This window comes from Fundulus heteroclitus, chromosome 5, assembly GCF_011125445.2.
Source record: "Fundulus heteroclitus isolate FHET01 chromosome 5, MU-UCD_Fhet_4.1, whole genome shotgun sequence".
Classification (NCBI taxonomy): Eukaryota; Metazoa; Chordata; class Actinopteri; order Cyprinodontiformes; family Fundulidae; genus Fundulus; species Fundulus heteroclitus.
This window is the reverse complement of record NC_046365.1, coordinates 34,844,207-34,870,485: the sequence shown is the minus strand read 5'-3', so window position 1 is coordinate 34,870,485 and position 26,279 is coordinate 34,844,207. Positions and strand designations below refer to the sequence as shown.

General features: G+C 38.0%; 2 protein-coding genes across 2 annotated transcripts; both read right to left on the bottom strand.

Moving 5' to 3' along the window:
* Positions 1 to 37: 37 nt before the first annotated feature.
* On the bottom strand, positions 38 to 10,994 carry LOC105923427 (cytochrome P450 4V2; the record flags this gene model as incomplete). The annotated part of the gene is given in 10 exon segments (XM_012859406.3): positions 38 to 217; positions 4,640 to 4,774; positions 5,914 to 6,016; positions 6,117 to 6,290; positions 6,405 to 6,531; positions 6,623 to 6,692; positions 8,483 to 8,673; positions 9,164 to 9,249; positions 10,516 to 10,628; positions 10,723 to 10,994. Coding segments are annotated over 10 exon segments (1,372 nt in total), but the record flags the coding sequence as incomplete, so codon positions are not given.
* A 2,553-nt stretch (positions 10,995 to 13,547) lies between these two features.
* On the bottom strand, positions 13,548 to 21,776 carry tlr3 (toll-like receptor 3). The gene is made up of 5 exons (XM_012859419.3): positions 21,398 to 21,776; positions 20,440 to 20,901; positions 18,401 to 18,598; positions 16,394 to 18,252; positions 13,548 to 14,750 (listed from the first exon to the last, which is right to left on the bottom strand). Exons 2-5 carry the CDS (start codon positions 20,893 to 20,895, stop codon positions 14,519 to 14,521), a joined length of 2,745 nt encoding a protein of 914 aa, XP_012714873.2. The 5' UTR covers positions 20,896 to 20,901; positions 21,398 to 21,776; the 3' UTR covers positions 13,548 to 14,518.
* Between the last annotated feature and the right edge of the window lie 4,503 nt (positions 21,777 to 26,279).

Below are 26,279 nucleotides of genomic sequence, written 5' to 3'. Positions count from 1 at the left end.
TGTGGACCAATCAAAACCCAGAATACATTTTTCTCACCTATGCAGTTGCGGAGTCCAGCGGAAAAGGGGACGTATGCATACGGAGGCCTTCCAGCCGAATTCTCAGGAAAAAAACGCTCCGGCCGGAACTCTTCTGGCTCCGGGAAGTATCGCGGATCACGATGAAGAGAGTAGGTGATGATGATTGCGTTTGCTCCTTTGGGGACTTTGAAACCATCTGAAAGTAAAAGTGAGAACCAATAAAACGTCTCTACTAATTATTACATGTGTAAGAACATCTTATGATACGCTGCAATATTTAGGTAAAGTTGCCTTGCGAACGAATATCCAGCTGCTGTCAGCTTCTGACTTTGTCTAAAGGAGCATTTTTAAGTTAGTTTGATGGGGTCCTAATTTAATGATTAGTGCTTGAAAATAACTTCTTCAGTTACCCTGTTGTGTTGACTAAGGCTGTTAAACATCAGTTACATAACAATAAATAAGTCCCTCTTGCTGTTAAGTTAACAGCAAGCAATAAGTTAACAGTTAACTTATTTATTTTGCAGCATTTTAGAGATGATGACAGTATGAAATCCAAGATACAAATGATTAGTAAGCACTAAAAATAATTAACCAGATAACCGTTAGCCGCTAACAATGCTAAAGTTAGCATGTTTTCATGCTTCGTCTTAGTGCTAAACCAAAAGGCTTATTTCCCAATTTTTAACAAGGAATGGACTATTTTTTTATCTAGTTCAAAATCTAATCACAGCTGAACAGGACAATTCTACATCAAACAGAGATTCCTTATCATGACAAATGACATTTATTACAATGTTTATCCTCTTATTAAAAACACTAAAATAAGCTATTTGATTTGTTTTCTGGCATTAGGACCAACTAAGATTTATAAAAATTTATAAAACAACCGCAATACAATACTAACCTTTCGAACTTGGTCTGGATTATTCTACATAATAATATGTCCTTTAAAACACAGTCTCTGATTTGTGAAACCTTTACAACAGTGATACCCTGAAGACCAGAGATTCTGTTTCAGAGACCTTTAGGTTTATAAAAAGAAGCAGAAAACTAATCAGAAACGCCAAAACACGTCAGCTTCAGTGAGTTAAAGAGAATGTTCATGCAGCAGGGAACTGTTCAAAATTGATGGTTATTGTTTTAAAGCATATTGAGAAGTATTTACTAAATAATTCCTCATAACAGTTTTCAAAATCACCATGGAGTTTAAATGTCCTTATTAAGCAAGTTTAAACTTTCAAATACTGGATTGTGAGACAAAACTCTAACAGATAAAAAGCTGTATTTTCCAATAACGGTCTGTCAGTGCTTTATCTTACTTTTTTAGTTTATGTTACAGGCCAAATTAAGTTTAAATGATCCAGTTTTATTTTTTCAAACTTTCTTTATTGCCATACAAGGATTCTTTTTTTCAAGTTGTATTCAAATGTCTTCTCCGATTCAGGCAAGGTTAGTCTAATCTTTACCAGTTCAAGACAATGAAGCATCTCCTTAATCCAGTCCGCATACGAAGGTGGAATCGAGGATTTCCATTTTAGGAGAATTAACCTCCTTGACAGCAGGGTAGAGAATGCCACCAAGTACTTTTCATTAGCAGGAAGACAGAGTGCCAAACAAAGCAGTTAGAGCATTTGGAGCATATCCTATGATCTTAGACAATACAAAAAAACAACAACAGCTGAATGAGGACTGGTGCCAGAACATATGTATATAATCAGAAGGAGCCTAAATACAGATTACAGAGAAAAGAAACTGTATTGACAATTTTGGCCAGTCTAACTTTAGCATAGTGAGTTCAACATAAAATCCTACACTAACTGATGTTTGTTTTAAATCATCCAATTTAAAATACTGTACTGTTTGCACCATTACACCAATGTAAGAAGCTATTGCTCCCTCCTCTAAGGAGGTTTATGCTCTTTTAAGTTAACATGAAACAACTCTGATGCAACCAGCAGAGGGCTGTGATAATGAACATTTTTCCAACATCCTACATTTTCATTCAGCTGCTATGTCTACAAAATGTATGCCAAAACCGTGCTGTGTGTTTCATCTAATTCTGACTTTTATGTGCATTTCATTTTCATAAAATTGTTTATGAAATTTCCTTCTCAATCTTACAGAACATTTTGCCTATAACAAAACACTTTGACACACATAGAGATTTGAACAGTAGCCACGTTTACATGGACAAAAGTAATCGGAATAAAGGGTCGATCGGAATAAAAATGTGTTGTGTAAACAAGCCAATCGGAATATTGATAAAATTGTATTTATATGACAAATTTTTATTCAGATTGACCTTATATTCAGTTTGCTTTTGTCCATAAAAACGTAGCTAATGAGAGGGATGGTCCCTCAACTTTCCAATTTTTTCATTTTACAAGCAGACATTTCAATGTGTTTTATTGAGCTTTTATGTGATGGAAATTGAGAGGAATTAGGAGAATGGCTCCATAGCAAACCTACCAAGACACAGTCATGAATATAGATGAAAGAGTTGGCCAAGGAAAGCTTTTATCAGAGAATCAAAAATCAGGCCCATGGTAACTTTGAAGGAGCTGCAAAGATGCACAGACCGGGTGGGAGAATATGTCCAAATGATAGACTTTTGTTCTGCACTCCACCAATCTCACCTTTATGGAAGAGTGGTGAAAAGAAAGTGCCACAAGAAATTACAATTGCAAGCCACACAGAGGACACGTGTGGAAGAAGGCACTCTGGTCAGGAAAGACAACGGATTTTCCTTTTCCATTTAAAAAGTTGTGTTGAGGAAAGCTAAGACTGCACCTCACCCTTAACATCATCAACACAGTGCCACAAGAGGGCTGGCTAGGATTGTGAAAACTATATCCTGCTCCTGTACCATTTAAAAAAATATTTGAAACATTAACTTAAAGACGACAAAGACTGAACTCATGTTTGTATGTTGTTTCGCTGTTTAGCTCTGTTGTCCGGGTGGTTTACAACTTCACTGGTGCACGTGAGCTTTATGATGCTCTGAAACATCCATGTCGTACTGTTAGCTTAGCACATAGCACTGCTACACTCACGTTCTAATTTCAACTTAATTTGACAACTTTCAGTGTAGCTGAAATATGCTGGATAAAACTTCCACTTGTTGGAGTATCTGGCTTGTTGTTCTAATTTACTGCATTCAACCTGCTAGGTATGTTCCATATTATTCAGCCGGTTTTGGATGTAGCTATTTAATTGAATAAATTGGTTTACCAGATTAAATGTTTGTAGTTTTGGATTGTGTGAAATAAATTTCTAAATAAATGCATATAGTCCTGTCCAGTGCGACTGATATATGGTTTTTTTTCCTCTTCATGTTGCATTTTTTGACAGATGCTACTTATATTCCGGAGTGACTAATGGTCCGAAAAGTACTGTAGTACCCGAGGTAACATGGAATGGTTTAAAGTGTTATGGCCCAGTCAAAGTACAGATTTAAAACAAAAGTCCAGATCTAAATCCAATTGAAAATGGTAAGACTTGAAAATTGATGTCTGCAGATACTTTTCATGCAAGTCGACTGAACGTAAAGAGGAATGGGAACAAATCTCAGTTCCTAGATGTGCAAAGCTGGTAGTGACTTCTCCTTAACCATTTTCCAGCATTGACTCTGAGGTGCAGTAAAATCATGTTTTTTTTCCCATCGTAACCAGATTTTATCTCTGCAGAGCTCAGTCATTAAGTCCTCACCCAAAAGATCTTTAAACTTGTATGAAAATGTATCAAATTTCATAGAGTAGAACAACTCCTCCATGCTCATCTCCACTTGGATAAACCATTGTAAGGTAATAAACACACCCACACTCTCTTGAAGACCGTTAGACTGCATCTTGACTCACACGCTACGATAAACATCTGAGTCAAACCACAATAACAGGATGCTGTCTGCAGCAGGAAACAAAGCAGAGCCTTGGGTCTTTTAGCGTATCTTTTTCACCCATAACCATTGGTTTCATGCGCCTGATGGAATATAACACCAAGAGCAAACCCTCCTCGAGTTGAAAATGCATAACTCCTCAAGTTCCGGTCCAGATTCTATGACTGATGTCTGGTTTTGTTCAGGAGAAGGAGCCCTTAAAGTGCTGACGTTACGAGGTCTGTGGATCTTTGTGGAAGAAAGCCTAAAATATTAGAACCCATACTTCAGTTCACACCCATTTTTATGCCCTTTAACAACTGATGATTAAAAGTGATTTAATTTTATCTACTGAGTCTTCTTCGGGGGAATTATGTTCTGTGACACCAACAAATACTTTATAACAGGAGGCCATATAAGTTTCCATGTTTCCATAAGTCAAGTGGCCCAATCAGGGATCAGAATCAGAATCATTGGAAATAGGCCGTAATGCAATATCTTTGTCAAATAATTTACACATAGATTAAATTGCATGTGATAGGTGAGTTTTTTTTTTTTTTTTTTGATTATTTGTATCTCGTAAGTCACAGGTACAAAGTGTTGATATGAACTGGTGAAGGATGAACTGACCCGGAGATGAAACAAAAAACATCTATTGTGTTACATGCCTAGCTTCCCTTGTCATTTTAACATACCCCACCAGGAATATTTTAATTCACGAGTTAACGGACAGCTGTAACTCACTGATATCACAGTCGTCACAGAGGCTCCGAGCGAAGAAAGGCACAGAGGGAAACAGCCGCAGAGCCTCCTTGATGACACATTCCAGGTATTTGAGCTTCTTCAGGTCTTCTGTGTTAATGGGTCGGCCCGATGTACCTTAGCACAATAAACAAGACACAGACACAGTGGTGAACCCGCTCTTACAGCACACTTTTCACACTAAATAAGCCTGAGAGTAAAACAGGCCTCATGTCAGACCCATGATTTGGCTGAATTTCTTACTGCTCCAAAACCTTGACAACCTGTTAGCCACTCATTAGCCTTTTAGCATGAAGGTGTCGCCCACAGCCAAAATCCAACAGATTAACAAATCTAAAAGGAGCATATTGTTAAAAACTCATAAAAATACATGTTACTTCAACTGAACAGCAAAATAAAACAACCGAACGTAGAGAGCTGCAGATTCCTTAAAATACTGCCGGGTTCAGGGCAATGGCAACCATTTTACAGTTAGATTAATTGATTCATGCCTGACTAATTATTAGCGTCAATTATTTCAGAACAACCCTTAGTCTTCCTCATCCAAAGCACTGAATCCACTGTTTTTTTTTTTTTTGTATAGTCCACCAGGCCTTTATTCAACTTTTAGCTCAGTTCTTAGATTTCTAATCTGATTTTGTGTTAGATACTGATAAGCATTAAAAGTGACATCCAAAATCCAGCTTTAATGCTGTCTTAGATTCAATTGATTTTGCGATGGTTGGATGGATCCTTTTAACTTCACAATGATGTGCAACTTTGTGTTGTTCTCCCACATAAAGTCCCATTGAAATTAAATACATTTTAGCTCTTGGCAGCAACTTGACACAATAAGAAAAAGTGAAAGATACACTTTTCCAAGGAACTGTGTGCTAGTCAGGGGAAATTTGCTTGAGGTTTTAAGAAGAGGTGGAGCTTTTCTGTGCAGGATTTAATTGTGGCTTAATTAATGCTGTTGTACTTTAGGGCATCTGGTTCACTCAGCTGGCACAAAATTAGCATTTACTGTAGCTCAAAGGTCTTCATGCGTAAACCGTGGAAAACTGCATGGAAGCACGGTGCATTATTCCACACTGCAGAGACAGTTGTTTTTAATGAGAAGAATTATATGAATTTTAACAAAAGGGGGTTATAGTTGTTAAACTTAAGAGAGAACAAATGGGCCTGAATAAAGATGAGTCAAAATCCTTGGGGCCTGGAATATTAAACAAGTTATTAAATGAAGGAAGAGAAGGGCGGCGCCATGTTAATGTTACCAAACACTTCCTGGAGCTCTTGTTGAACTTTTCGTTGCACCTCAGGATGGGTTCCCAGCAGGTGGAGAGCCCAGTTCATGGAGGCCGCCGTTGTATCATGACCCTGCAAAAGAGAAAGAGCCTCATGTATTTACAACTGCAGAGCTTTGAGTTTTTCCAACACAACAAAACCACGTTCGTTACTGATGTTTCTGACCACCAACCTCAAACATGAAGGTGTCCACTTCCTCCTGGATGTCCTGATGGCTCAGCTTGTTGCCGTGTTCATCTGTGGTCTTCAGGAGCATGTCCAGGAAGGCCTTTCGCTTCCTCTTGCCGTGGTCAGACTCGCTGTCTGATTCAACGTAGGACAAGTTTTCAGACCTTTCCTTTATCACCTGCGCATAGAGACTGTTAATGATGCTGTTAAAGTTTCCATTTTCTGCATGGCTGAATTCAGACAATGCATTTGACATTACGCTATCCGATCCCCCCCAGGCTCAGTAACTCACTTTGTAGGTAAATGAATGGAGGATCTTCAGCGTCTTGTCATGCTTCTTGCCCTCACCGAAAAAGTAGTAAATAAAGTCCGGCCAAAACCAGGGTGTCCTCTGTCTGTGGCTGACAATGTCGCTCATTCTGCAGGTAGAAAACATTACCGAGCCCTCAGATCAGATATCATTTGCTTTAACTTTGAATTTGTGTGAAAGAAAACTAAAAAAAAGCGTACCTGTATACACACTTAACATACTCGGACTGTGAATCGCTCTGCGCGTAAATCTTCCTCCCCATTGCAGTCTCTGAACAAAGAGCAAAGAAGTTTTGTAAACTTGCACAAACAGATCTTTGATCTATTGTCTGAAAAGGTGTAGTGAAATCTAAAATAAATATGGTGTTTTACAAAAGAATTCAATGTGAATTTATGCAAAAAAAATAGTACAAAGGGGGAAAAAAGGAAACTGAACGATTAAATGATGCAAGCAAATTTTAAATGTGTTTATTAACATTTGTTTGACAGAGAAAACTATTTTTTGTTGTCCTGTGAGCCTCTCCTGTCCTTTGCTCTGTTCTTCTCATTTCTGCTAAGTTTTAGTAAATCAACAGCTCAGGGAGCCATGAGTCCTTTTTTTTTTTTTTTTTTTTTTTTTTGCATGAAGTAAACAGGGTTTCTTTTGACTGGTTTCAACCAAAAAAAAAAAACTGAACAGCTTTTCAGATTCAATCTGGATATCCAGCCTGTTGTATGTGCAGAATGTGCTATGGTATTATCTTGCTGAAATAAGGACAATTTCTCTGAAAAAGGACACCATGTCGAACAAGATAGCTTGCTGAAACATATTTCTGTACATTGGGATTTTTTTCCCGTTAATTTTCACCCAAAGGCATAAAAGAGCTCCAGATACAACAATGTGTTGCATGAATTTAATCTTAATAAAGAAAGTAAAGGACAGTAAAGTGTGATGTATGTTCAGAATAACAAAAATTGCTCTCCTGACCGTCAGTGTCCCAGCTACGTGGTGCGACAAGGACAACTTAAAATGTATGTATCAGAATTTTTTCATTAGGGTCTAAATTTGAGTACTTTCGGTTTGGATGTTTCAAACTGCTAATAAATAAACCAGTAGAAACAAGATTTTATGGATTACTTTCAACCTTTTAGACAAATTTGTTGCATTGTAAAAGTTGTTTGTCATATTGTTTAAAACATATCTGGGAAAACGAGATGAATACTACTTATTGTTGCATTTCAGCCCTTTTTTTCCAGCATTTTGTGCTGTTTTTAATTTAATAAGAATTTTATTTTGATGCTTATTTCCTGTGATACCCCTAAAAACATTGGAGATTCATGGACATGTATTTATGGCTGTCTGAGGTTGAGCGGTTCTGGACTTTATTTCGAAAATGGGCCTTTTCTGCATGTTGGTCTCACCACTAAATTTTTTGCCTAAAAAAAGATGCTGGAAGCCAGGCTTGGCTTGCCCAATTTAACCAACCTCAATCAATTTCAACAATATATGAACATGACTAGACATCTTAATATAGACCTCTTTTTACAATTCAACATTCAAACATAATTTTGAATCATTTAGATGGAAGTTAAAAATCTCTTTTTATTGTATATTTAACAAAGATTTGCTCAGGCGGATAGTAACAATCAGTTTTCAGGGGGTGCAGAGTGTCATGGACAGCACCAGTCTTTGGAGTATTAAGGTTTTTTTTATCATGGCTACATGCATGTATTTAAACAGGTTCTTCTTTTAATTGCACATGTAATGTCTAATTATAATGTGGTAAAATGTCAGCAAAAAGAGACATTTTTTGCTTGGCAGCACTGTTAGAGATACACATATTCTTTGTGAATTAAAGGGGCCAAAGCTCTGGTTTGATCCAGTTTTACATATGCATAACGTCTATAATCATGTAATAAATTGGTCTCATAATAGAAACCAACCTTGTTTACTTATAGCAGATGCATGTTTGTCTGTGTTTGTTTCTGGCACACACATTATTTGCATTTGATCTTGTAAGCTATTAGATACTCCTTGGGAAGATTGTGTTTCAATTCATTTAAAATGTAGCATCTACTCACCGCAGATTATGTCCAGAGCACAAAGGGTGATGTCACTGAAGCAGTTGAACGGACCTTTTCCTGCCTTCTTCTCGAGCTTCTCCACCAGAATTTCTGCCTGTTCATTCATCACTTGCAAAAAGTCAGCGAGGATGGAAAAGTGGAAGGTCGGTGTCAGAATCTTTCTTCTCTGACGCCATTTTTGCCCTGTGCTGAATAAAAGACATACAATTTTCTTATCTGTAATATGACTCCAACTAATAGCTGTTACTTTTTTTTTTTTTTTGGTCAAAACAATAGAATTTATAACATCTGAGGAAACTTTCTTTGGCTTTTTTCTATGTGCACCTTTTGAGATCCCTTCTCTGTTCCTGGAGTAACAATATACATTTCAAATCAGGCTGATAGGCAATTCAAAGGCAAGGCAAGGCAAATTTATTTATATAGCACAATTCAGTACAGAGACAATGCAAAGTGCTTTACATGATTAAAATATATAAATAAAAACAAGTAGGGATAGAGTGTAGAAAATACAGTATTTTTATTTTGATAGTTATCATATATTATCAAGCTATAATATATATATATATATATATATATATATATATATATATATATATATATATATATATATATATATATATATATATATATGCTTAGACAGGACAAAGTATTTATGCCAAATGAAAGAAACATCTGTACCTGGTTAAAAGGCCAGTCCCAAGCCAAGGATGGAGAAATTTGTATGCAAAAGACTTGTCGAGGTGAACAGGGTTACTCAGAATCCTCTACAAAAGAGAGTGCAGGCAAGAAAAAAATGGTCATTCACATACTTCATACTTATTAACCACATTTGTTAAAAATGACTTTGTAACTAACACCTCAGAGCTTAGCTTAGTTGCAGACATCAGACCGTGGTGCAGAAACATGTTTGAGAAATGCAGTTACTGAAGCAGTTAGATCCAGAACAGGGTGGGAATTAAATGCTTCTTTCGCCACTAACACACATACGTCATCGGCGGCACAAAACTGAATAACATTTCAAAGGCATCACAAATGGATGGTTAAACCTCCAATGGACTGTTAAGCTCAGTGTAGCTCAAATGCACGCAGTTTCCATTTCATTACAACTTCTATTTATAAAAAATAAAGGGCATGGCTTGTGATTGAATAAATCTACTTTTACAAATGACCTTGAAGTTATTGAATAAAAATAAAAGCCAAACATTTTCACTTGTATTCAGTTGAGGAGACTTGCACTTTATTTATTCTAATTAAAATATAATTGAAGAGCACATTTGGTTCAGTAATATAATTCAATCAAACTCAAGCGATTTATAAAACACAGCTTTATATGTTTCAGCATTTGTTTGTGTTCATTTTGATGACTATGGCTTGCAGCAAATGAAAACCCTAAATGCAGTCTGAATTATCTTCTAATGAAAAAGGATTAATTATACTGAAATGTTATTTCATGGCCAGTTGTGGGACAGATTGCTGACCTGACAGTTCTCTCTACACTGAGGGTGAGCTAAAGAAATGTCACTGTCACAGAAACTATTCACTGTTGTTTATCCAATCGTGTAAGTGGAAAGTTGAGTGGAAGAAAGAACTGTGGTAGATACGGATGCACAAGCAACAGGGATAACCCCAGAACTCGAGAAGATTGTAATGCTGATCACATTTGTATCAGGACTTTCCACCTGCCCACTCGTGCTAAAATACAAATACTTGGTTTAATTGACCTGGTATCACTGTGCTTGATCGGCCAGAAATCTCCCCTGACATAAACCTCATCATCGTTAAGAAGATAAGAGACACAGGAACCAACGATGCAGACAAACTGATGGCTGCAATCAAAGCAACCTGGGCTTTCTTTAACACTTAAGCAGTGCCACAGGATGATCGCCTCCCTTCCACTCTGCACTAATGCAGTAATTCATGCAAAAAGATCCTCAGCCAAGTATGAGGTGTTTGTTCTGCACAGCAAAATGATTTTTTTTTCCCAAAAGGCTGCCTTTTTCTGTACTAACAATGAAAATGATTGAACATACCTCAACAGTTTCAGCGTGAAAGAGGATAACAAATGGAATTGGTCCAACCCAGATTTTAAACAATGGTGCATCTCTGAACTCGTATGTAAAATCCAGAATTTGACTGAAGAACTCTGAAACAAAGTGCAGAAAGAAACAGATTGTTGAAAATAATTTTTTTGTTTGCATTCATGTTAGGTTCCTCTTGCTTGTTGAGTGCTTTCTTACCTCCGGCGTTGGGTTTGAACAACAGTGCATCTCCAATGAAGGGGTACGTGAAACCCGTCCCGGGAATAGATTTCATCCCAAACCATTTATGGAGGTAACTGCTCAGCAGCTTGTAGGTAATGTAGGTCAGAGCCCCAATGAAGAGGCTTGCTCCAAGAAATGGTAAACTGTAACTTCCAAGTAAACCTGCCATTGTATTTTCTGCAGTGTGTACGCGTCTAGCGTGCTTTAGGTTCAGAAATCGGCCCCAGCCTGTTCATGTGTCCTGAATATTAATCAGATAAGACAAAGGTGCTGCCTTCACTGCTCCTCCCCTCGTTACCCAAGCTACTCGTGGCTTACTGGGTCAAAGTTAATTTTAAAATACATTTATATGGCATCAGGTAGCTTGTTAAAGTTTTTTGTTCTCTTGAATACCTTGAAATAAACAAGCCCGTGCACAACAGCGGATAGGTTTACATAAATGCATAAATGAGGAGGAATTTATTTGGTTTTATTTGCAGAGGTTGTGCAATAAATGCGTTAATCATTCATGTTGCACCGCTGCAGACAGGCCCCGATCAAGAACTTTGTCCGACCCATTATCTCACCGTATGAGAGGTTTTTGTGCCATGTCAGACTGGTTAATATGTAACTGCCTTATCTGTGTCATTTGTCTTTTATGACTTAAACGTTTTTTTGTTATTTATTACGTGGGATGACTCCGACATTTGGCTGCAAGTACAATAAAATGCATCTTTTTAACAGCACTTTGATTTTTCCAACAAGCTCTGCTTTAATGTTGAACCAAAGCAACCTGCTTTCTATAGCTTGGTTTGGAGTTTAATCCTGAACGTTGTTTCACAAACACAATGAATTTTGGATATTAGTAACAGGCATACCCTTGATAATATGTCAAGGGCAAATGGACATGGTGATATCTGTAGAACTTCAAGAAAAAGCAGCCAAGAAGGATTATAAATAGAAGGGGTTGCTAAAAAAGCAGGCATGGCAAAGTATTCATCTGGTAAGATGTTATTTTTTTCCTTTGGGCTCTTTGTTGTGGGTGTTAAGCCATTGAAAAGCACTTTTTTTCTGCATAGCCTACAGCTGACCTTTTGCAGATTATAAAACATATATGATATAACTGGCAGGAAACATTTTTTTTTCCTTTTCAGTGCAGGTATAAGAGTCTCAAAGTCACATTCAAACAAACACTTGAATGCATCTTAACTCACTGAATACCTAAGATAATACTGTTATCGCAGATGAATGTCAAAACACACTCTTGTTAAAGCTTCATTTTACTTGACTTTTAAGTATTTACAAAGTATTACTGCAGGCACTAATAAAGTACTTGATAAGTAGTGACTGACTGAGTTTATTTAAAGCATTAAAATGCAATATTTTCCATTTGTTTGCTTTTTATATTTGTTGAACTTTAGTCATAATTTTGAAAATGCACTAAGTCAAAAAAAACACTTATTCAATCATAAACATGGTTTGCTGTTTGCATGCAACACATGCAAAATGTGTTAATCATTTATTACCAGCCTTGGTATCTTCCTAGCAGATACTATTGATAAAATAATCCATAGATTTCCTTTGCAAGTTAAAATATCTCTATTTATGACAGTTGTAAAATCAAAGATTTCATAATAAAACAAGCTTAGAAGGTAATTTACAGCCATGTCGAAAAGAGTTGTTTTGTGTCAATACACCAGCTGTTGATGTAATAATCTTCTGTAACCACAAGGTGTCAGACCTACATGGCAAATGCTGCAATGTACTGTACAAGTGCACCTCAATACATTATCCCAAGACGTTTTATTGCACACATAGCTCTATATTTTGGGCATTTATTTATGTTCATTATGATTAAAATGACTTACAGATACTGGAAACCCAGAATTTGGTTTCTGAGAAGATTAGAGTACTACAAAAGAGTGATCAAAAAAAATTTAATACAGAAATGCCATGTTACGGTCTACACAATCAATGGAAAGACTGCTGCCTAGACAGCAAAAACACACTGACACCATAAATAGTGATCCCACTGCCTTGAGAAGCTTGTGGAGTGAAGTTAATTCAAGAATTTGGTGAAAGATTCACAAATTGTGAACTGTGGCTGGAGTCAGAGCTTTAAGTGCAAAAGAGTTATCCAGGATAGATTGTTCCTTGGATTAGGGTTAGGGCAGGGCCACTGCAAAACATTTGTTTCCAGTGAGAAGAAACATTAGATTAAGATAAGATTAAAAAGTTACTTTAAAACTAAATATACCAAGGTTATGAATAATTTAGGGCTGTTTAGATAGCAATCAAATTATTAGTTCTTGCTACTTTCACTGTAAAGAAGTACTGTTGTATTATTTATAATTTGCTACTATGTAATTATATTGGAGGGAAATATGTAACTTGTTGCGCATAATTAAGATGTTTCTTTAAGTAATAAAAGTGTGACTGATAAAAATGTGTCGCACTATAAGTTTATACTTCACCCCTTCTCTTGAATATGTACACCTTTTTTACATAATTTTTGTTCTTCTCTTCTTCTATTCACATAAGTAAATGAATAGAATAGAAAATCTGTCTAACTAGCTAAAGAAGTAGCAAGTTACAAGATTAAGCTATTCGTGTATGGTAGAAATATCAAAGAAATGAGAGTTTGCCCTATATGGCTCAAAATTAACCAATATCTTTTTAAACCTACACATATTTTTGTTTCAAAAGAACACTATGTGCAAATATCGCTTCATTTTTTGTTGTTGCATGAAAGCAGAAGACATAAGAAAAACCGGCTACAATAAGAACATAGTAGTTAAACATAGTTAATAATACTAAACACATACAAATAATTTGGTTTTATTGTGTCAGCGAACTTCTTGTTCGCCACTCTGGAGGATTTACAGAACAGAGCAATAACCCGACAATCCAATTTAAAAGCTGCCACCTACAAAACTTTTCAGTCCAGTCTGACTGTGTAGCACTAAGAAATGCTTCCCTAATGCCAAAGAGAACCCAACAGATTTACTTTCACAGGTGGAGCATTAATGCTTTTGCTATTGTGCTCCACTTGACATGTATGCAAAAAAACTTTATTGGATGTTATTTTTATGGATATAACCAGGCCAAAACCTACAGGTCATATTTATATTAATGTGAGACGGGTGTCTTTTTACAAAGCTTGACTGAGAGCAACATCTTGTCCCAAACACAAACATTTCCAAATAAATGTAGACACTATTGGCAAATTTGTTCTTAGGGTGGCTTGGCAATTGGATTTAGGATTACGGTATTTTAGGTTCCAGGCAAGTTGTGGATTTTTACATTTGTTAAAAACACATGAACGATACCATTTCTTTATAGTAAACTGAGATCCCTAAAATATCTTGCCCTGCTGGTAAAAACGGCCCCGTCTTGCTTTTGGTAGGCCACTGACACATTTCTCTCCTGATGAGACGTAAACTGGTTGTTTATGGCAATGCTGCTGAAACAGCAATTGGTTCACTACATAAATGTATCAAGTATTTCAAATAAACTTCAAGTAAAACATTGATACATCGCAATGATCCATCATATATCCCCAAGATTACACCCTCTGCTTGTCCTCCAAGATGGGCCCCGTCTATGACATGGGACGTCAGTGTGTCGTTTGGTTGAGTTAAGCCATACTATATACAACTACAAAAATAAACAAAAAAACATAAACTCCTTTGTTGAACAGGACATGTACAAGCAGTATATTTACACAGTGGGAAGAAATATTCCATAAAGGCAATAATTATCCCAGCTAAACCTGTCAAAACCTGAGAAACAGTCACTCCTGCAGCCGATTAGTCATTCCGAGAGCAATGAGAAGCTTCTGGTACAAAGCTGGGATCCTCTCCCTCTGCGGAGGCCAGTTCAGGATGCAACTTTGACGCAACATGCCTTTGCGGAGGAAAAGCGAGCGGGATAACTTGTAGTCGGGCACATCCTGCAGGAAAATCAAGACAGCCGAGTCTCTTCTGGTTTCAATGACCTGGTGAAGGGCGTGGTGGACTTTAAATCTGAATAAGGACAAGTAAGAAACATAAGCGTGATGGAAAAAAAACTTTAAAGAACAGCATTATTATTAGCACAGAAATTTATACACTGAATGTATCTTAAAAAATTAAGAATTCGGTTCATACTGATATTCATCAAACTCTACAATCAGCTAGGTGATTGAGTTGTAAATTTAGCCTGACACTTAAACATACAACTTTGACAAACACGTAGTTTTAGTGAGCATTAGACAAGTCCTGGAGGAGTTGGCACTGACACAACACAGTGTTGCTGTAAACATTGTGGGGTCAGCTTATATGACTGAAAGAAGACTAATGTGGATCACAGCAAAAATGGAATTAAAATAAGTAACATATTTTTGAAATTAGGGTATTTGTCTTTGATTTGAGCAGGCAAATAAGATTATCCACCAATGGAATAAGATTTTTTCACTTAAAATAGGAACAACTAATCGCCATCATCTTATTTCAAGTGCAGTATACCTAATTATTTATTTTAGGGGTCAAAATACTCCTATCAGAGCTCTGATTACCCCGTATATTCCTAACAGAGCACTTCGCTCTCAGACTGCAGGTCTGCTGGTGGTTCCTAGAGTCTCTAAAAGTAGAATGGGAGGCAGATCCTTTAGCTATCAGGCTCCTCTCCTGTGGAACCAACTCCCAGTTTCTGTCCGTGAGGCTGACACCCTGTCTACTTTTAAGACTAATCTTAAAACTTTCCTTTTTGACAAAGCTTATAACTAGAGTGGCTCATGTTACTCTGAGCTACCTTTATAGTTTAACTGCTATAGGCTTAGGCTACTGGAGGATATCAGGATCTAATTTTCTCACTCTATTGAGTTCTACTGTTCTTCAATTATGCATTATGTGTTGTCATTTCTGCTTTAATTTTCTGTTCTCTCTCTTTTATCTTCATAGTAGGTACACCTGGTCTGGCGTTCTGTTAACTGTGACATCTTTCAGGGAAGACAGATCACTCGCTATTACCATCTAATGTAGAACAGTTTACTGGATCAATGTGTGCTTCTGTGCTTTTTTGTCTCTCTTGTTGTGTCTCTGTTCTGTCTTCTGTAACCCCCAGTCGGTCGAGGCAGATGACCGTTCATACTGAGCCCGGTTCTGCCGGAGGTTTTTCCTTCCCGTTAATGGGGAGTTTTTCTTCCCAGTGTCGCTTCATGCTTGCTCAGTATGAGGCATTGCAGCAAAGCCATGTACAATGCAGACGACTCTCCCTGTGGCTCTACGCTTCCCCAGGAGTGAATGCTGCTTGTCGGGACTTTGATGCAATCAACTGGTTTCCTTATATAGGACATTTTTGACCAATCTGTATAATCTCACCCAATCTGTATAATATGATTGAACTTGATTTTATAAAGTGCCTTGAGATGACATGTTTCATGATTTGGCGGTATATAAATAAAATTGAATTTAATTTAATTGTTTGTAAATTACACTTGAGAAAAAGGCTAACTTCACACTTTACATGAGTTTAATTTTTGACATACTTTTAAAACTTGTCTGGGCTTTATATTTAGAATTAGATTTACCTTAAACTGTGCAGCTTTATATTCTGTATTGAATTTAACCACATTTACGTTTCTCTTGATGCGACATTTTAAACAATGAGCAGTGTGTGTTTGACTTACTGACGACACAAGGGATCTTTGAGAAGCTTCTCGGTCACCACAAACAAGATTTTTCTGGAATTTCCTATATTAACCACGATGGACTCAAGCTTGGACATGCCAATGATGGAATCCCGGTGGTCCAAACAAAAGCGTATTTGGGTTTTTTTCTCTAAAGGGATTATTCGTCTCTCCACCCAGCGAGTGTCTTCCTCGGCGTGCATGACATAAGCGTCAAACTCAAACTTCCTGCCCTCCTCCACTTTGGCGTCACTAAATCCCAGTATGCGATTGATCAATATGTTCCAGTAAAACTGAATCCTCCAGCCATGGAAGCGATAAATAAGGGCACTGAAAATTAGCATTAGAACAACTGTGCTGGTTAGTATGTAAAGGGCCTGAAATGGGGTCATGTCTTTGCAAGAGAGCGGGTCAAAGTCCATGATGGAGTGATTGAAGTAAAGTAGTGGAGTGTTGCACATATACTGGTCTCTGAGACCTGGCACACTGGTATTAGTGTTATTCAACCATTTGACAAACCACAGGATGCTCTCACAGGAGCAATCGAACGTGTTTTTGCCCATGACAAGGACGCTGAGGTTGCTCATGGGCGTTCTGAACACTTCTGGTCTGACAGCTGTGATAAAGTTCTTCTCCAGACGCAATACCTTAAGGGACGTAAGATCATCAAAAACCGAGTCCTGTAAATTGTTTAATAGATTGTTGCTAAAGCTGAGCTGCCTGAGTTGGGTCAAATTCCTTAAAGCTGCGGTTGGAATCTCATCCATTCCGTTGAAATCCATCTCAAAGCTTACCAACCTCGGTGTGTGTTTGAGAAACAGGACAGGACCACCCAGGTTAGCATTCTTCCACAACCGGACTAAGTTGTTGTGTTGCAGCTTCAGCACCCTGAGGTTCTCAAGCCCCTCTAACATATTCTCTCTTAAGTTTGCGATGTTGTTGTTGCTGAGATCCAATACAGTGAGGTTAGACAATGGACGAAATGGAGAAGAGTCGTGGTTCAAGGTTTCGGCTTTCAGACTCCTCCCCAGCAACAGAACTCTAAGATTGGTCACATTGGCAAAGGACTCAGGGGTCAGGTCAATTTTTTGGGTATTATTACTTATGTGAAGCTCTTGTAACTGAGAGAGACCTTCAAATTCTTTGCCACTGAATGTTTGATCGATAAAGTTGCGACTGAGAAGAAGAACGGAGAGCTTTTTCGCCCAGGAGAAGCTCCCAGGTTCAATTCCCACCAAAGCATTTCCTATTAGATTTAACTTTCTGAGGGGTGAATCTGCAAGAGAGACGAAGCTCTTATTGGAAATTTTTCTCTCTTGTGGTTGTAAGTAACTACTCCAGCTCAAGTCAAGTTCTGTAAGACTCGTCAGGCCTTTGAACGTATTTTCCGTGATTTTGACAAAGACGGTGTTCTGTAAAATTAGGTTCTCAAGGTTGCTTAGTGGTTGAAAGGAGAAGTCTTCAATGACAGGAGAGGATTTCTGGCTTTTCACTAACGCTTTAGTCAGCTGGAGGTTTTTCAACAGGTTAAGACCTTGAAAGGTCCCTGGCGTCAGGCGCTTAATGTTGTTGCCAGTCAAGTTAAGAGTCTGAAGTCTAGACAGATATCGAAAGGAGCCGTCTTCAATTTGTCCAATGTGATTGGAGGACAGATCCAGAAAGGTTAGGTTTGTTTCCTTCAATCCTAAAAATGTCCTGTTTGTAAGATTTGTCAGCCCAATGTTTCTTAGAGACAGGACACCAATGGCCGTTCCAGACAGCTCCGAGCAGAGATCAGAAATGAACAAGCTGCCCTTAAGGCTACCATCAAGGGATAACATGCGTAGTCCTGAAATTGGCTTAAAGCAACCAGGCTCCAACTGCAAGAGAACAGAAAATCACAGAGATATTACGATGAGATAGAAAAGGGGAAACAAAACAGATAAGTGAAATTACGACGCTGCTACAACTACCAGTTCCAAACTTGACAACAGTATTTCAATTCCCATTTCTGGGTAAGCAACCTACTTTTTCTAGGGACACAGACGATATCAGGGAGATGACTTCCAGAGAAGGTGAATGCTTCAGGAAGGAAAAGTCTTCTCTTTTCACAGTGGAGAAACTATTATGTCCGAGATCCAGCGTTACCAAGCTGGGCAGCTGAGGCTGTGAACCAAGCATGGCTGACTTCAGCTTGTTCATGGAGACGTCGAGATACTTCAGGCTCTGTTAGTCAGAAAAGGAGAAGGGAAACAGGGGACCATGAAACCTCCAGTGCCTTGCTATGTTGCTGAGGTGTATTTTAACATGACACTAACATCAAAAAACATTTGGATGACATCTCCCTTTATGTCCCTACACATTGCACATCATGAAAGTGTTACTATCCGTTTACAGTAATGCACAAAACGTCCAAAGCCTACAAAAGCATAACTTGTCCAGTTGGCACCTGCAGGGTCTGCGTGAGTATAATAACAACGAGGATTCTAACACGCAATAAGTAATATCACCTGACCAGGTTCTGAGATGTATTGGCAGCCTCTGTGCGAAATAGGACTTTGCAATCAGGGTTCAAGTAATTTTTCAAATCGTTTTTCATTAACTTGAAAAAAAAAATAATAAAAAATGTTTTATTACTGCAAAAACATGTCATACTGTTCACACAGTTTAAAAACCTTTAGAATGAATACTAAAGAATTGTCGTCAACTGTATGTAGCATAGAGTAATGCACTCCCCTTCCCCTACCTGTTGCTGTATACAGCTGGTAAAATGGTTGGAAACAGTTCTGAACACTTTTACTTTGCTGACAAGGGGATAAATTATTCTGTTTACCCATCACTCTGATTAAGGTAAAGCTGTTTTAAAACTACCATTAACAAGCTACAGTCAAGCAGCTGATTGCAGGCTAACTACCTGAGCTGATAGCTTAACCAACTAACCTCCTAATATATGTTTGTGAGAATCCCAGTGTTACCTTATAAAGTTCTAATGTTCTGGGCAATAAGCGCAAACTAATGGTTAATTTAGCACCTACTTGTTCTATATTTTTGTTTAAATCTACTTTTCAAAACAACTAGAAATACATGTTATCGACCACATCGTTAGAAGCATCACAAGCAAAGTGCTGCATTATTTTAGCAGCCAGTACCGACACAAGACAACTTACTATAATAGGCATGACATCTGGAAAAATAGAATTTAGCGATAGCGTCGGTGCTCATGTTACTACGATGCAACATTTTGTAGGTAAAACTTGCACGACGGCAGGGCAGAAAATGGCCCTTTGTCACAGAGGGATAGATGTCAAGCGTTGCTTTTTGATGATTATGACTTACGGTCAATTTCTCCCAAAAAAGGACAATTAGGTAAGACCCATAAAAAGGGGACTTTTAAAAGAAATGCCAGCCCATAGAAAGATATATCTAGTAACTGCACTCGATACACGGCTAAGGCTTCTTCTGCGTGATTTACTGCTTTAAGTGCAGCGCGGCATGGAGAGGGGGTCAGCCTGTGGATCTGCTGAGGAGTTAAGGAAGCCCAGTTTGCTTTAATAAGCTCACCTGCATGGTTGACTCTGCTGCCTCGTTTTCCTCTTGACAATAAATTTTAGGTTTAATTACCTTTACCCCTTTTTTTGTACAAAATAACGAACTGCATATGCATTATAAGCATATCATTATGTGATATGGTAAATGAACTCATATAGTAGCGCTTTTCCAGTCATGCTGACCACTCAAAGCGCTGTACACTAGAACCACCTTCACCCAATCACACACATTCATTCAACAATATGCAGCTCCATAGGCAACTTAGGGTTCACTGCCTTGCCCAGGGGCACATGTGACAAGGGGAAGCTGGAATCAAACCCACAACATTCCGACTGCTCGACCACTACTCAACCCTTCAAGCCTCAGTCGCCCAATATGTGATGTGATACGAGCTTCTTTGTTTCAAATGAAACTCAATAGCATTCTGAGTTATTACCGGATAACTCTGTCCAATGAAACTGAATCTAGTAACTCACACTTCTATGTTTACCATCAACTCTAATTTGGATGTACAGTACCTGAAGCAAGAAGAAGGGTTCATCCTGCAGCTTTAACCTGTTGCTGGCCATATTTAACCGAGTAAGTTTGACGCAGTGGCTTAAATCTTCCCTTTTGAGTAGATAGACTTCGTTATGCATCAAGTTGAGAGTCTGCAGGCCAGGTAGGTTCTTGCACAGGCCCCCGTCCAGGTTCTTGATGCTGTTGTAGCTGACGTTGAGGTGCAAAAGTCCCGCGTATCGTTTGAGGGAGTCTGGGGGAGCCGTCGTCATTCTGTTGTGAGACATATCCAGGGAGGTGATGTTGGTGGGGAGATCCTGGGGGACTGAGCTCAGGCTGCGATGGCTGCAGTCGGCCCTGCCGTCCTGCACGCTGCAGGTGGCCTTTAAGGACGCCGTGCAATGATACGCACTCATAATAAAGGTGCATACAAGGGTGACCCATGCTGGGATGCAGGACCCAGCGACATGCAGCATTTCAAACTAGAAAGACGGGAGGAGACAGGGAAAGTCAAAATGCAAGTGAGAAAGGTTCAACAGTTGGTTAAAGTTTTTTTTTTTTTTTTTTTTAGGTATTTAATTAAATTGCTTTTTGGACAGTGCCACATCACACAGATGAGATCTCATGAAAATCGTTTGCCGCTACACAAGATCCATTTCCCCTCAGATGGATTCTGTTTATAACACAACCATAATATCTGTTTATAACACAGCCGCAGCCATGTTACACAGTCTGATCTAATTGCATGCAATGCGATTCAACAAGTAAAGTTAGGAAGATCACAGGAAAAACACAGAAAAGTCCTGTAATCCGATTTTAAATTGCCAGCAGTTACTTTTATGTGTTTACCAAAAACTAATAACACCGCCAGGTTTTACTCTGGCTGCAGCTGGGGGTTTATAAACTCAGCGGGTTTGGGCCATTATCGGCTCAATCTGTCAGGATTAGGACTATAACGCACACACAACATCTACTTACCCGTTTTTTATCATGCAGGCTTTCAGACTGGTCGTGTTTCTGCCTCCTTCCTCACGGCTTCGCCACAAATGTTTCTACCGCCGCTCCTGCATTGTGGAGCAGCAATGCGCGACAATGAGGAAATGAAAAAAGGAACGACTCCGGTTTCGCTTTCATGCCTGTCTGCTGTAGTTTGAACTATTTTCGAGCCATTAATAAAGCGTCCGGATATGACTGAACAATCTTTCCTTTTGTGTTTACATGATTTACTGAAGAAGTGAAGCCGGCCGGCGGCGCCTCGGACGTCTGACCAGGAGTCCGAGTCAGAGGAGCCCCAACTGAACGGCGAGGTTCGGATCCGGTTCGACGGGTCCGATTCGGTTCCTGAACAAAGAATCATTCCCCTGCATTCAACGGTTCTGAACTATGACCCGCTCAGATTTTACACCTAAAATAGTCAAGACGTATCAAACTTAATGTATTATTTGTAATGCATACAAATTATGGTTGCTGTGGTTTTTTTTAATATATATATATTTTTTTTCTTTTTTTAGGATTTTTTGCTTCATTGCTTCATGCCCTGCTTATAAACTGCTCCACCTACACTGGGGGCGGGGTCCAGGTTCACATTAGAGTGCCTTAAGAGACTCTACCTAACAAAGCAAGCAGAGTTTCTTTAAAGATAAACAGTTAGTTTAAAAAAAAAAAAAAAAAAAAAAAAGGCATCCACTGGTGCAAGAACCATGTTTTGCCCTCTCTTTCATCCTTAGCTCACAAATTGTGCTTATTTCATTGGTTTATTACCATACATATGTGACCCAAGAAAATCCATTCATTCTTTTTTTTCTTTTCTGAACTTTGACTTCTAATTCGATTTTAAATATCAATACAAAACAACTAATCCATAAATCAAACAAAATCTGTCAAGCAGCTTTTGTAGGTCTAAGCAATTTTCTTTAGCAGGCCTAAGGTCCAAAATGGCTCTTTGAGTTGTAAAGGATGTTGATCTTTGACCCAAACATGTCTGAAATAGACAGAATGATTATAAAACTATAATCATATAACATTATTATAAGGAAACAGCTTAACAGAGTTAGGACTGTTTTAGATGTATTTGCCACACTGAGCTATATAATACACTGGAGTGCTGATTTTGCCGAAAAACTGAAGTCACTGGCCGCCATCTTGCTACTCCCTACTCTCACAGAATCCCACAGGATTTTGTTGCAACAACAAGCAGTTTTCTGGCTTCGTGAAAACGTTTCACAGGTAATTATACAGTCAGTAGATGTACTAACACTATCAACTACTAGGAAATTAGATGCTGAAATATTTTACATGTTATTCATATTAAATATATATATATATATGTCTATATAAGTATGTGTTTATGTATATATGTATATATATGTATACACATATGTAAATATATGTTTTTGTATATTGTTATTTATATATTTAAAAATGTTAAATACATATATTTAAATGAATAAAATGCAAAATATTTCAGCACATGACTTTCTCATTATGTGATAGTTTTAGAACATAACATAAAAGTATATGGCATTTCAGATTTTAAAAGTTTTAAGCCCGCCCTGAACATGAAAATCCTCGTTATTTGATGCTGTATCGCACATATTCCCTAGTTACTGGAGAGAAATAGGGAGTACCAATATGGCGGCTGGTGGCTTCAAAGCAACTCGTTCAAACAGACGGTGATTACCACTCCAGTGTATAATATAGCTCAGTGATTTGCCAGATAAAATCAAATCCATTCTAAAAACTGCAATATGCAGACAGTTTGATTATGAGTTATTGTATACTAATGCCAGACAACATAAAATGCTTTTAAAATAAGCAGGGATGATCCTAAAAGGATAGTTCAGTTTTTTGAAGTGATTTCTCCAGTGCATTTAACTCAATTTGGCCTGATTTGCTTTGTCAGAATTTCAAGAACACTCAGGTGGAGGCCTCAACAATCTTCTGGATCACAAACTGCCTGACAAACACACCACAGTATGTTAGACTCAAGAGTTGTGTATAATTAGCAGCACAGGAGCACCACAGGGGACTGTACTCACACAATTCCTTTTCACGCTTTACACCTCACAGAATGCAGATGACAGACTTCTGTCATTTGCAATCATACTCAGATGACGCTGCAGTCATTGTACCAGAGATGGATGGGAGGCCAAATACAAATAGCAGGTGGACTGACTGCTTTGTGGCAGAGTGTAGAAAAAATTATTTAATCCTGATTGAGAATAAAACAAATGAGATAATTATAAATTACAGGAGAAACTATAAATGGTCAAACACTATTACCATGCTGGGAGAAGAACTGGAGTATAAACACCTAGACAACAGACCCGACAGGAGACACAACAGTAAAACCGTCAACAGGAAGGGATAGAGCAGGCTGTACTTCTTCAGGAACCTTAAGTCCTTCAGGGTTTGCAGCAAAATGCTGCATATCTTCTCTACGTCTTTGGTGGACAGAGAGATCTCCTCTGCCATCATTTGTTGTGGTAGCAGCATCAGAGCAAGTGACTGAAATAAGCTCAACAAGCTTATACATAATGTTGTTTCTGTTCTGGGGACTCCTCCAGAACCTCTGAAGAGGATTGTGCAAAGAATAGTTCTTCATAAAAAGAAGAACATTACAGACAACTCTGAGCATCCTCTTTATCAGAGTCTCATACAACACAGAGTTTCCGCTGTGAAGCAGACCACTACAGGAGGTCCTTTCTGCCTGCAGCCATCAGCGTCTACAACAACTCTTTGTTGAATCCTGTATTATATGAGTTACAACATTTAATTTCCTTTTGGGGTTGACGACGTATTATTGATTTTGATTTTAATTGAATGTGTGCACAGGAAAAGACGGCAAGTTCCTTTGACTCATAGTTTTCAGAGACAATCCCCACTTACTTGCCATCAGACAGTCAGGAGGAAGGACTCAGCGGTAGCCACAACCAACATTCACCGCAATAACAAGGAAGTCGTGTGGCTGAGGAAACATCCACAAACCCAATAGGCCCTTGTGAGATGTAGATGGCATATATTTGCTAATGAATATGAACATTTTCAGTCTGAACTGATCTAAATAACTATAACTGGCTAAGACTATGCAATTTAATTTGCTATTTCCAAACTCACTGTGACATGACATCTTTCAGTTACAGTTAAGAATTTCACAGGATCTCGTTTAAAAGATCAGAACATTTTAAAGTTTTTTTTTTTTTTTAGGTTAAACAAAGCTTAAATTATTCTACCTTGATGACAAAGTACAGAAAACACAGCTTGTAATCCTGTGGAAGTTGGATCAGGCTGGGTTTGTGAAGTCTCGAGCCAAGGAATTGCTAAAAAAAAATCCCAAATTTTAGAAATTAAAACAATCTGAGAGAAAATTCACCTCAAACAGTGTTTCATCAAATGGGTAATGAGCGTGAAACAATCCAGGTCTAGTTTAATTGTTCACAGCCTGTTTAAAACTTGAGTGGATCAAAGATGGTCGAGAGTCCTAAATGCAGTGAAGTGGGCTTTCAATGAAGTGCTGAATGCGAATTGTTATGGAGATATATAATCACTTTTATATTAATCATGTGTTTTTCTGTATTGCTTGTGAGAACACAAGCACAGATAGAGTGAGTGTGTACGCAGACCCCCCCCCCCCAATTCAAATACAATTCAATATCAGAAATACAAATATTTAATAAAAGATATTTACAATGTTAGTACACGCATATTTGTCTAACTAATGTGTATAACATTAAAACATAACTCACTGTTAAAAAATAACATTTCTTGACTTGCTGTTCATGCTGCTTGTTTAAATAACCTCGTCTTGTAGTATAACTCTGTAAAGTCAACAAATATTTCTGAGTTTTGAAATCGGAAAGTCTCCGTTGGAAATTTAGGTTGTTTCTGTAAGAAGATGTTCTCAAACCTCTCCTCAACTTTTCATGTATTATGTATTATAGTTCATGCCCACATTCACTTCATAAATATGTGGGTCATACATTTTTTTTTTTGGATTTTACTCAGGATCTAACTTTTATTAGCACTCTGTTACACAACAGTGTAAATATGACCTGTGAACTGTAAACATAAAAGAACCAAACAGCTTTTTGCTGCCCTGAATCATCTCAGCGCTATTAGGCCGGAGAAGTGGGATTGCTGATTCGTTATTTCTGGGCACCAGCTGCTGCGATGGTGACATAAAAACACCAGAACTGGTTTGGGTGCGTGCTCAGAGCCGCCACACCTAGGATTTCAGTTTTCTTTGAATACAGCACAAGATGAATGAGCACAGGGAGAAAAAAATAACTAAGCAGGGCAATAAATTTAAAAGAGACGATTGTTAAAAAATGTATTGTTTTATATATCTGCCTGATTGTACATTGGTTGCAACCACAATAATATAGAATTATTAATGATGAGAATGAGAATAAGAATCTTTATTGTCCACAGATTAAGACATTTGCCTTTGGCTTCAAAAAATATAGAAAATATTCACAATAAACGATTAAAAAATGGTCATGAACTAATAACAGGCACAACTTTATGTCTGAATAATGGTCAAAAGTTGAGCAACATTATTTCATGTGGGATCAATGATTTCTCTAAATTAGATGTTTCAAGTTTGCACAAAGTAACCACTAGAGGGAAGCAAACCCCTTTTGGACCATATTTACCAGGGCTGAGAAGAATATTGTTTTTGTTGATATTAATAGTTTGCTGAAAGATTTACTGCAACTAGAGCTGCATTTCTTTCAGAAGAGCCTTTACTAAATTTACACATTTAGGGACCAAAAAGTCCTCAGATGGATTTTGGTCGGGACTATTGTTTGGTCTTCATAATGCTGGTGTTTATATATTTTTTCCTAACAAACATTTGAGA

What these genes read in the sequence shown, in the direction of transcription:
- tlr3 (XM_012859419.3), bottom strand. Translation starts at nt 20,895, where the DNA reads ATGCTGCATGTCGCTGGGTCCTGCATCCCAGCATGGGTCACCCTTGTA. An exon ending in CGTCTGTGTCCCTAGAAAAA is followed by an intron (nt 18,253 to 18,400) that starts GTAGGTTGCTTA and finishes GTTCTCTTGCAG; the next exon opens with TTGGAGCCTGGTTGCTTTAA. An exon ending in AAAGATCCCTTGTGTCGTCA is followed by an intron (nt 14,751 to 16,393) that starts GTAAGTCAAACA and finishes GTCCTTATTCAG; the next exon opens with ATTTAAAGTCCACCACGCCC.